Source organism: Bubalus bubalis, chromosome 21 (assembly GCF_019923935.1).
Source record: "Bubalus bubalis isolate 160015118507 breed Murrah chromosome 21, NDDB_SH_1, whole genome shotgun sequence".
Classification (NCBI taxonomy): domain Eukaryota; kingdom Metazoa; phylum Chordata; class Mammalia; order Artiodactyla; family Bovidae; genus Bubalus; species Bubalus bubalis.
Genome location: NC_059177.1, coordinates 6,912,429 through 6,924,249, shown reverse-complemented (window position 1 = coordinate 6,924,249; position 11,821 = coordinate 6,912,429). Strand labels below are relative to the sequence as shown.

The 11,821-nt window shown below is 48.4% G+C and overlaps 1 protein-coding gene and 1 non-coding gene across 5 annotated transcripts in view; one reads left to right on the top strand and one right to left on the bottom strand.

Annotated features, from left to right (window-relative positions):
* Window positions 1–1,533: 1,533 nt before the first annotated feature.
* Window positions 1,534–11,821, bottom strand: part of CMTM7 (CKLF like MARVEL transmembrane domain containing 7) — a 48,048-nt gene continuing 37,760 nt past the window's right edge. The window contains exons 2-5 of one of the 4 annotated variants that reach the window (XM_025272677.3): window positions 11,282–11,455; window positions 7,413–7,511; window positions 3,732–3,813; window positions 1,534–2,137 (exon numbers count right to left, since the gene is read on the bottom strand). In XM_025272677.3, the coding sequence (XP_025128462.1) occupies window positions 2,127–2,137; window positions 3,732–3,813; window positions 7,413–7,511; window positions 11,282–11,455 (366 nt within the window). In that variant the 3' untranslated portion in view covers window positions 1,534–2,126. Of the gene's footprint in view, window positions 2,138–3,731; window positions 3,814–3,835; window positions 4,085–4,779; window positions 6,947–7,412; window positions 7,512–11,281; window positions 11,456–11,821 lie in introns of those variants that run through there. The other 3 variants (XM_025272679.3, XM_044934204.2, XM_025272678.3) reach the window with 3 other exon arrangements.
* Window positions 11,525–11,597, top strand: TRNAG-UCC. The gene has a single exon. It is a non-coding gene; the product is annotated as a tRNA-Gly (tRNA).

Sequence of the window (11,821 nt, the reverse complement as noted above, 5' to 3'; positions counted from 1 at the left end):
TCCCCCTTGTCAATCGAAACCACATCAAATTCCATTCTATAAAACTGAAAATATGGCATCCATATAAATTATTCATTTACATTTATAACACTGACTTATAATGAAGTCAGTCTATAAGAGTAATGACGTTAATTGGAACAGCATGCCAATTGGAGGAAGGCGCTACATGGGGCTGTCGCCTCTTCTGTTCATTCATCTACCTGCTTTTGGTGGCTGGAGGTGGAGGAAGCCTGGCTCTTCCAGGATATCCTGGAAGGTTCTCAGAAGCTCACCTCCCATTCCTGGTGTCTCCCTGGACCAGCCAAGGTGCAAGGCCAGCCTTCTCCTAGGTCCCTCCCCAGGGCTCTGCCGCCTGTTCATGGGAGACCATGTGGGCCGACCCACTTTGGTCTCACCTCCCAGGGTCCCTGGTGTCAACACCCTTTCCTAGGCCTGCAGTGGTCATGATGAATGAAAACTGGCTCTTGGTCCTTGGGGCAGGTCCCCACAGGTCCCATGCCCCCTGAAGTGGAAGCAAGGAGTCCTAACCATTCTCCCACTATGGGTCCAAATGTCCCTCCTCTCATATCTCTGCTTGGTCCTGCCTGGCTGGGACTGCTTGGTGGGTCACCTCCCTGCGCTAGGAGCTGGGGTGGTGGGGGCAGAGTTTGGCTTACTCGTGGGCACTGCCCCTGAGATGACAGACCTGTATTCTCTAGACCTGCAAGAAGGCTTAGCTGTTAGAACACGGTGCTGGCCTCTGCTGGGCTGTAGGTGGGCGTCTCTGTCTTTCTCCATTTCCCAAGAAGCTCGTCAGTTACTTAGGAGCCTTAGACAGAAGGTCCTGCTTTGCTTTAAGAGAAGAAAAACTCTTGGTGAAATATACATAACAGAAAAGTTAACCATTTAAACAATTTTTAGGCATTAATTACATTCAGATTAATGTGCAGCCGTCACCATCTCCAGAATGTATTTTTTTTCTTTTGGTGGCATGTGAGTTCTTAGTTCCCCAACCAGGAATCAAACTTGCAGCCCCTGAAGTGGAAGCAAAGAGCCTACCCACTGGACTGCCAAGGAAGACCCAACCAGAACAGAATATTTTCACCCTCCCAAACAGAAACTGTACCTACCCATTAAATACTCCCAATTCCGCCCTCCAGACTCTGGAGGCAACCAATCGCCATTTTACTTTCTGTCTCTGTGAATTTTGCCTACTCTAGGCACCTCATGTAACTAAAATCATACAGTATTTGTCCTTTCATGTCTGGCTCGCTTCACTTAATATAATGTCTTCAAGGTTCATCCATGGTGTACCATGTGTCAGAATTTCCCGCTTTCTTAAGGCTGCCCAAGTTGCTTTTGAGTCTTATGTGAATTATGCTGGTTTCCACCCTCAGTGTACTTTGAAAATACACAAGTCTTCTGAGGCCAGGATGATATGCATTCTTTCCTCCTCTCCCCTCCGGTGGGCACAGGAACCTAGTGGTTTCCCAGGTAGCACGTGTTTCACTCTGGTTTGACAGCCTTCTTCTAATTTAATAAGAACTCCTGCAATTGGCCAAGTCAACATTTTATTTAAAAACACACATACACAGTGGGAAAGGGCCCGTGACACCTTCCTAGCTGGTGACTGGCTGACCGCATGGTGCTACCACGAGGCTTCACTTTTAAGGAAGAGGGTGCCTTCAAGACCGGATTTCCAAGCGAGATAAATAAGATGATGGCTGTGTTTTCCGAAGAGAATTTAAGGCAGTGCTCCTCCCGAGGGCTGGAGAGAGGGACAGGCTGCACAAGAGTATTCAGAATCCGCTCCCCCCATCACCTTAAAGGTGGGGGGTGGGGGCGGGGGTGGGGTGGGCATCAGTCCCTGAGGCAGTTCTAAAGCTGGAGGAAGAGATCAGATTTTCCTGGCGGTTGCTTTTCTTTCCCAGAGAGGGAGGAATATTCTCTGATGAAGTGTGTAAGGCTGGAGAGAGAGGCTGGACCCGCTTGGAAGCCGAAAGGAGTCCTTCCCGCGCCTACCAGCCGGGGGATCCGGTGCGAGGCCGAGACCCCGGTTTCTTCTGGGGTCGCCAGCTCATGACCCTCCATCCGCGGGGTCACACGTCCTGCAGGGCCTCCTACAGGGCTGGGGGTCCCTGGGGGCGTCAGGCAGCGTCTGGGGGAAGGGAAGGGCAGGGTTGAGGGGGCCGGGTCCTCAGGGCTGCCCCAGGGCTTGCGCATGCGCTGCGTTCCTCCGCCCACACCAATACTTTATGCTATTTTAGTCCATTTGTAAAAACGAAATAAAAGATTCCCCTCCCCGCTCCTCCCCACCCCAGGCTTCTTTCTCAGAGGTACTTTAACTCCTTCAGCTATTTCCTTCGGGTTTTCCTCCATAAATTTAACATTTATATCAACGTTGATTGATGTATCACTTTTAGACATTACCTATTAACTTTCTCACATTCTTTTTTCGTCATTCATTCTTTCTTTAAACAGCCTCACAGGGATATAATTAATCTACCACACAGTTCACTCATTTAAAGTGTGCAATTCCGTGGTTTTCACTATATTCACAGAATTGTATAACCATCCACACAATCTTAGGACAGTCTCATCGTGTCCAAAAGAAGCCCCAAACACGTACGCAGTCACTCCTGTATCCCCTGCCCCCAGCCCCAAGCCGGTACTCCACTCTCTGTCTCTGTGGATTTGTCTATTCTGGACATTTTCCCTAAAGGGAATCCTACTACCGTGGTCCTTGGTGACTGGCTCGGTCCACCCAGCCTTCTGTTAGCTTTTTGCCAGTGAGACTATTAGAAGGAGACTGCAGCTCTACCGTGGCAAGCACTCTCTAAGGTGCTTTGATATTTTTAATGTATGTTTTAAAAACCAAGAAAAGAATAATGAGCAAAGAGTGCTGATTCAAAGAAAGAAGTATAACTGGTTCAACTTCCAGCAATCCTATTTCTAGGAATTTATTCTAAAGGTGAAAAAACATTAGGTTATGTGTCTTGGGGTATATTTACAAGGATGTTCATTTGTTCATTACAGCACTGTTGAGTAGGAAAGAATTTTTAATTAAAAAAAAATATATATATATAATGTGCCCAAATAGGAGACAAGTTCAGTAAACTACAATGCTGACATGCAAAGGGACCAGTGCAACGCCACCGAGCCTGATGGATGCCAGAGCAGGACACTTAATAATGTGGAGCAAGTGACCGATAAGGGTCTGGGTAGGAGCAGAGGAGCAGTTTGCAACATCATACATGAAGTCTGATCCTTTAATAAATGCACATCTCTTGGGACTTTCCGGGCGGTCCAGAGGTTAGGGCTCTGCACCCCCGCTGAAGGGGGCTTGGCTTTGATCCCAGGTCAGGGAACTAAGATCCTGTAAGCTGCATGGCATGGCCCAAAAAACAAAGGCACATCTCTCTCTTTGTGTATTCAGAGCAAGGAAATGCTGAAGGGACAGACACCCAGCAGGTGCTATTTCTTGGTAGTGTGATAATGGTTTTTATTAAAAAAATTTTTTTTTCTTATTTCTATTTTCTAAATATACTACCTTTTATTTTTGTCATTAGGAAACTCATTTAAAGAAAACGCTTTGCCATCAAGAGAATGAGAATGTTGGGGTGACCCTGGGCACCATGGAGACAGCATGGTGCTCTGTAAGTGGTCCCCTACTGCCAAGCTCCAGAGCTCATGTCCTCCCATTCCTGAGCACAGGGACCTTCTTGGTCATCTGTATTCAGACCAGAACTCACCTGTGGACTGGGTCACGCATGAGATCTTGTAGGACAGCCACACGCTCGCCAGGCAGAGGAAGGTGGCCAGGAAGCCGAAGACCTGCACAAGAGAGAGGGGCCAGGAGGTGCCCAGGGCAAGGGCCAGTCACGCGGGCAGCCCCTCCGGCGGCTCCTCCCTGTGCCTGCTTCCTGTACTGGCTGTGGCCGCGAGGGAGCCCAGGCACTCATCTGACCTGGCCACCTGTCCTCACGCAGCCAGAGGGGTGATGCCCTGGCCCCGGTCAGGCCGGCAACTGGGTCACAGCCAGGCCTCTGGGCACCACCCCTCACCTCTTCTCCAGACAACTACGTGCCCCGCTCTTTATCCTGGACTAATAAGACAGGAAAAGGAGGAACAGTACATTTTATTTGGGGTTCTTAACATTCAGTGTTCAAATGGATCTTGGTATGGTAGCATCATATGCACTTCATCCACAAAGGCTTTCTGTTCTGTCTGGCTTCCCAGCTGTGCTGGAGCCAGAAGTTGAGGCCCCATACCTGGTGTCAGGTTTACACATATTTAAGTAACATTAGGCTGAAGTAAGTTCAAGCAGCGTGCCTGTCCTTCCTGCGTTCCGCTGTGAGCACCCACCCCTGTGCAGCCTTCTCATTTGTGGTAGGCAAAGGACCTCCCGGGCTTCCCTGGTGGGGAAGTTCTTTAGCTTCTTCACTTTCCCAGATGGTAAAGAATCTGCCTGCCATGCAGGAGACCCAGATTCGATCCCAGGGTCAGAAGATCCCCTGGAGAAAGAAATGGCTACCCACTCCCATATTCCTGCTTGGAGAATTTCACAGACAGAGGAGCCTGGAGGGCTACAGTCCATGGGGTCACAAAGAGTCGGACATGACTATGCTATGCTATGCTATGCTAAGTCACTTCAGTCGTGTCCGACTCTGTGCAACCCCATAGATGGTAGCCTACCAGGCTCCCCCATCCCTGGGATTCTCCAGGCAAGAACACTGGAGTGGGTTGCCATTTCCTTCTCCAATGCAGGAAAGTGAAAAGTGAAAGTGAAGTCGCTCAGTCGTGTCTGGCTCTTAGCGACCCCATGGACTGCAGCCCACCAGGCTCCTCCGTCCATGGGATTTTCCAGGCAAGAGTACTGGAGTGGGGTGCCATTGCCTTCTCCGCGGACATGACTAAGTGACTAACAACTTCACTAACACTTTAAAGGACCTCACGGAGGAATATTAAATGATGGAGTGAGAAGCAGACACCGACTCAGGTGTGTCTGCCTGGAACTTGGAAGCCTGTAGCCTTGCGCGACTTGTCCCAGAGGTCCCCAACTTTTTTGGCACCAGGGCTGGGCTTCAGAGAAGACAATTTTTCCACGAACCAGGGAAGAGGGATGGTTTCAGGATGATTCAAGTACATTACATTTATTTCTATTACTACTACGTCAGCTCCACCTCAGGTCATCAGCCATTAGATCTCAGAGGTTGGGGACCTCTGGTTAACAGCACCTGCAGCAGCAAGTGCTAACGCTGATGGGGCATTACGTCATCAGCCCTTCACATGCGTGGCCTCCTTTAGCCTCATAGCTCTGCCAGATGGGAGCGCAGCTGTTACCTTCCCCGCCATGTTTTTGCAGTTCAAGAAAGCAGGAACGGGAGGTCAACTCTTTAAGCCAGGGCAGTGGAGCCAGCCAGGCCAGACCAGAGGTCTGAGCCCAGGGTTCCTCTCTGCTCACCTTGCCCAGGTGTCCACAGGCCCCCCAAAGTGCATGGCCAGGGGCTCCCGGAGGTCCAGCAGGAATGGCCCACAGCAGCCAACCCAAGTGCAGGACTATCCTGCCTGCCTGCTGGTTCCCACACGTGGCTGCCCTCCCAGCCCCCATCAGCCTCCTCTCCCCCCTTGTCCATCTCCCTGGTTCCTTTTGTACCAATTGTCTGCACCACATAATCAGCCTATTACAGCCTGTCCCGGCCTCTCATTGTCTGTTCTGCACAATTAGCACATTATACACTGTCCTGCTCCCCAACTGTTCACGCTGCATAATTGAACAGTTTATTACAGGGCTACATAATGTGCTTCTGGACGACAGGGCCTTGTGTGTTAATTGTTTCATGGCCCTGGCCTCCTAAGCAAGAGCATCACTTTCTCATACAGCAGGGACTGTATCTTTTCATTTCTTCTGGCTTCTCCAGGTCCATGCTGGTTCCCACAGGACAGGTGGAGGACAAGTGGGGGCTGTTGGGAGTCCGGGTACTGTCATGTGCCACCTGAATCAGAAAACCCAGTGGGACTCTGCCCGTGTGGTCTTGAAACACGGTGGGCACGAATCTCCTCTGTGCTTCATCTGCCAGCCGGCAGGTGGGAAACATGCTTCTTCTTGGAAACTAACCTCCACGGTGGGGAAGGGGAATGGGAGGGGCTTAAGGGGCACAAATTTAGGGGATGAGGGTTCGATCCCTGGGTCAGGAAGATCCGCTGGAGCAGGAAATGGCAACCTACTCCAGTATTCTTGCCTTGAGAATCCCATGGACAGAGGAGCCTGGCAGGCTACAGTCCATGGGGTCACAAAGAGTCGGCCACTACTGAATGACTAAGCTCAAGGGGTGTGAGTGCTCAGAGGTCTGGCTGCCCCTCTGCTGACCTTCTGCCCCCTGCAGACTCCACCCCTTGGTGGAATCCCAGGCACTCACTGGCTCTCAGCCCAAAGTCAAGAGATTTTGAGTTCCATGTGGAAGTGAGTGACTATCACATAGACAGCTTCTCCTCAAACTCATTTGAAAAGTGAGGCAAATCGGTTGTAGCCCACAGGCTTCCAAACTATAAACAATAAGCTAAATCAGAAATCAGATGACAGGAACCTATAGATCTTTTAAAAAATATGGCTTCCCATATGTGGCTTCTAAGACACATGTGGGTTCCCTGGTGGCTCAGACAGTAAAGAATGTGCCTGCAGTGTGGGAGACCTGGGTTCAATCCCTGGGTTGGGAAGATACCCTGGAGAAGGGAATGGCTACCTACTCCAGTATTCTTGCCTGGAGAATTCATTCCATGGACAGAGGAGCCTGGCAGGCTACAGTCCATGGGGTTGCAAAGAGTCAGACACGACTGAGTGACTCACACTCACATAGACACATCTGTGCGTCTCTGGGTGATAAATACACATAGCTCCCACCGTGCTCTATTTTTGTCCACTTCATGCTACTTCTATTCAGGTTAGCCAGTGGGTCAGTCTTCACCTCTGAAAGGTACAGGAGTGTTATTTCCTGGCCTGAATACTATGAATAGTCAGGAATGGCAAAGCTGAGACTCATGGTGGATAGCTGATCACAGGACTGTTCCCTGGGCCCCAAAGGTGCCTCAGAACCCTTCCCTGCACAGGGCTGAGACAGCCCCGAGCAAATGACCAGGGCAAGCATGAGAATTAAAACCTTCTTATCCCCTGATTTAAGGAGTGGCTGTAAGAGAAAGAGGTCTGGGCCGCTGGGGCCATTTGAGTTTGCACAGCCTTGCCCATCACCACCTGATACCCTCTGCCATGGGCCCAAGTTTCAGGCTCCCTGGGGACTGCTGCTGGTGGATCAAGGTGGAGACTGATCCTGAGAAAGAAAGGCCCCAGAGAACAATCCCTTTGCTGCCCTGTGAGGAAGAAAGTGGGCATTCAGAATAGGAATTCCTCCCTGCCGCCTCCTGGGAGACGTCCTCACCGCTCCAGCCACCAGTCCGTTCTGGCTGTAACTCTTGGAAGCTGCCACGATGGAGGCGATGAGGAGGAGCAGGGTACCGATTAAATAGTGCAGGAGTTCCTGGGGGCAGAAACAAAGCAGACCAGTGGGTAGGGAGCTCCACTCCCGGTTCTCAGAAGAGAAGGACAGAGGGGAGACGGAGACACTTCCTCTTCTCCCGGTAACACCCCAGCAGGAGCAGTGGAGCTCATAGGCAACAAGAAAGGACGGCTGGCCAGGATGAGGCCAAGCAGGAGAGAAAAGACGCTGGGCAAGCAGGAAGAGAGGTGGCAAAGACAAAGATGCTTCTCAGGTGAGCAGACAGGTCCCCTAAGGATGGCTGCACTCCTGAGGTCAGGCTGTCCATGGTTACCTGGACCTCCGGCTAAAGCTCCTAACAAGCAAATGAGCTGCTTGCAACTTCCAGGCTGGAGCGTTTCAGTGCAGTTCCAGCTCTGAGAAGCAAAGCCCCTTAGAGAGATGTGTGCCTTCACTTCTGCTGCAGAGAAAGGTCTGGGCTCACAACGTGCTGGCTTTGATGGCTGCCTGGAGGGCCTCCCCATTCTGCAGACAACAGTCCTCCCAGTTCTACCTGCATTTTTTCTTCCCTCTTCTTGGCTGTTGAAAATGTGCCTGCAGGCCAGACTGCCGAGGGTCAGCAGGAAGGGCTGACCCCGTCTTTGCTTCCCTTGGGTCCACAGGGCCATCTCTTTATGCCCCCATTCACTCTCCACGATTAAATGGGGGCTTTGCAGGTCCTGGAGGAGGTGGGGTCTCTGTCTTTTGACAACAAGAGGATGCTTCTCCTCATGCCACCCCTTCCCTACCAACACCAGATCAGAAGGGTGAACTGGGGCTTAGGGCCACCGATAGTGGACTGTGCTCTACAGAGAAATTTGTAGCTGTTAGGGCATATATTAAAAGTGAAGAGAGGTTTCCAACGAATAACCTAAACCTTCACCTTAGGACACTGGGAAAGAAAAGCAAGCTAGAACCCACAACAAGAAGAAAGAAGGAAACAGAGATTACTGCAGAAATGAATGATACAGAGAAAAGAACAACAGAGAAAGTCCATGAAATTGAGAGCTGGTTCCTTGAAACGATCAACATCATAAAGAAAACTTTAGCTAGACTGACCAAGGGGAAAAAAACAAGAGAGGAAAAACATTCAAATGGCCAGAATCAGAAATGAAAGAGGAGACTTCACTACTGATGAAATAAAAAGGATTTTAAAAGAATACTGTGATAGGCTGTACACCAATAAGTTAGATAAGTTAGATGAAATGGAGATATTCCTAGAAAGACATACTACTGAAAATGACTCAATCTGAATAAGATCTAAAATAGTAGAACCTGAATGAATAATAAAAACACTACCCACAGGAAAAGCCCAGACCAGATGGCTTCCATGCAGAATTACAAACATTTAGAGAGGAATCAATACCAACTCTTCCCAAACTTTTCTAAAAAACATAAGAGAAGGAAACACTTTTGATAACAAAACCAAAGACATCACAAGCAAACTACAGACCAATAATATTTCTTATGAATATCAATGCAAAAATGCTCAACAAAAGACTAGCAAACCAAATCCAGCTACATGTAAACTGAATTATACATCACAGCCAATCAGAATTTCCCCCAGGAATGCAAAGATAGTTCCACATATGAAAATCAGTGCAATAACAGAATCCTAGAGAGATTAATCACCCTACATGATTGTCTTAATAGACAAATGAATTAAAGGTAACTTCTTCTATTTGAGGGAGAAGGCAATGGCACCCCACTGCAGTACTCTTGCCTGGAAAATCAATATCATCTCTGGTGGCTCAAACAGTAAAGAATTTGCCTGCAATGCAGGAGACCTGGGTTTGATCCCTGGATGAGGAAGATCCCCTGGAGGAGGGGAATGGCTACTCACTCCAGTATTCTTGCCTGGGGAATTCCATGGACAGAGAAGCCTGGCAGGTTACAAACCATGGGGTTGCAAAGAGTTGGACATGACTGAATGACTAACACTTATCTACAAAAACCCCAGCTAATGTTACATTTAATGATAAAAACCTAATACTCTCCTCCTAAGATTGGGAACAAGATGATATCTGCTCCTGCCACTTCAACATTCAATTTCTTGCAATAAGTCAAGAAAATGAAGTAAAAAGCATCCAGACTGCAAACAAATGTAAAACTATCTCTTTACAGACAGTATGCTCCCACAGATAGAAAACACTAAGGAGTCCACTAACCGTCTATTAGATCTAATAAATGATTTCAACACGATTGAGGATACAAGATCAATAAACAGAAATCAATTGTATTTCTATCCACTTGCAGTGAACAATCTGAAAATGAAATTAATGACTACATTTGAAATAGTATCACAAAGGGTAGGATACTTAGCAACACACTGAACAAAAACAGTGTAAAACTCATCCTCTGAAAGTTACATGACATTGTTGAAAGAAGTTTTAGAAGATCTAAATAAAGGAAAAACCTTCTATGCTCATGGATCACAAGACTTTATATTATTATTAAAATGGCAATACTCTCCAAATTTATCTACAGATTCAATGTCATTCTTATTAGAATCTCAGCTGACTTCTTTGTGGAAACTGAAAAGCTGATTATAAAGTCCTTATGAAAGTACAACAATTCAAAATAATCCTGAAAAACAACGAGTGGGAAGACTGCTGGAATGCAACATGGTACATCCACTTTGGAAAATAGCCGGGCAGTTCCTCAAGCAATTAAACAGTTACCATGTGACCCAGCAATCCCACCCTTAGGTATATTCCCAAGCAAAATAAAAACACGTCCATACGCAAAACTTGTATACAAATGTGCACAGCAGCAGGATTCACAATTGCCAAAAGGCAGAAGCCACCCAAATATCCATCAATGATAAATGGATAAACAAAATGTGACTGAGTGGTTAGGACTCCACGCTTGCACTGCAGGGGGCATGGGTTCCACCCGTGGTCGGGGAACTAAGATCCCGCATGGCACGTGGTGCGCCCCCAGCAAACAAACAAATCAACAAAAGCCCAACTATGGTATATCCTTTCCATGGATTATTTGTTAGCTATAAAAAGCAATGAAGTACTGATACTGCTATAAATAGATAAACCGATACACACTCTACTAAGTGAAAGAAGCTAGTTACAGAAGACCACATATATGAGTCTACTTACATGAAATCTCCAGAACAGGAAAAGTTATAGAGACAGAAAGTCAATCAGCAGTAGCTCAGGGCTGGAGGAGATGAGGGGTAGGAGGTAACAGCTAAAGGGTACAGGGTTTCTTTTTGAGGTGATGAAAATATTCTAAAAATGAGGTGACGGTTGCACAAGTCTAAAAACATACAGAAATCCACTGAACTGTACACTTCAATCGGCAATTGTATGACATGTCACCAAGGTGTAAATAAAGCCATTTAAAAAATAATATAACGGGAAGAAGAAACCTTAGCAACTTCTGATATCTTTCTTCAGACTCTGCCTGTCCACTTCAGCTGACAGATCTTATACGTATGACAGTGTGAATACGCAGCACCTCTATCAGCTTCATCCTTCCACGTTCTGCCTCCAGGTCACCCCCCCACCCGCCACACAGCCCATTTTCTGTCACTTGAGAAAAGAAGCATCGAGATGAGAAGCACAGCTTTCTTGCAGCTTGAAGGTCAGTTTTAGAGGCCAGTAAGACCGGAGGCAGAGAGGGCCACCCAGCAGTGGGAAATTCAGGGCTGAAGCAGCCAAGGAGGCAGGGCGGGTAGGCTGGAAGGGCGTCGGGCCCCAGTGCCCAGCCGGCGTCCTGACCCGTGCGGGCGGAGCGCAGCCGGGCCACTCCCTTACCGACAGGGGCCAGCTGATACAGGTGAGCACGCGGGGCAGGCGGAAGAGGTGCGCCAGGTAGAAGGCGAGGATCATGATCAAGTTGCAAATGGTGACCACCTCAAAGTAGCTGTAGGCGCTGTAGCTCGTCCACAGAGAGCTCCTCACGCAGATGAAGGCGATCAGCAGCGTGGCCTGGGGTGGGAACACAGAGACATCAGAGGAACGCCCACCCAGGGGACGAATGACCAAACAACACGGACTTCCCTGGAGGTCCAGTGGTTAAGACTCTGCACTTCCACTGCAGGGGGCTCGGGTTCGATCCCTGGTCAGGGAACTAACATCCCACATGCCCAAAAAAAACAAAATAAGATAAAATGAACACAGGGATAAGACAGATTTATAAAACAAAACAACAGGAACACAACCAACCACAGGGAACTGAGGAGCTGCCACAATTGCGGTTACTTCCTCACAAATTGGCAGGGAACAGCAGTTTCCCCACAGGACAAGGTTTTGATGCACGAGCCCCTGGGAACACTGAGGATGGGAGGGAGTGGC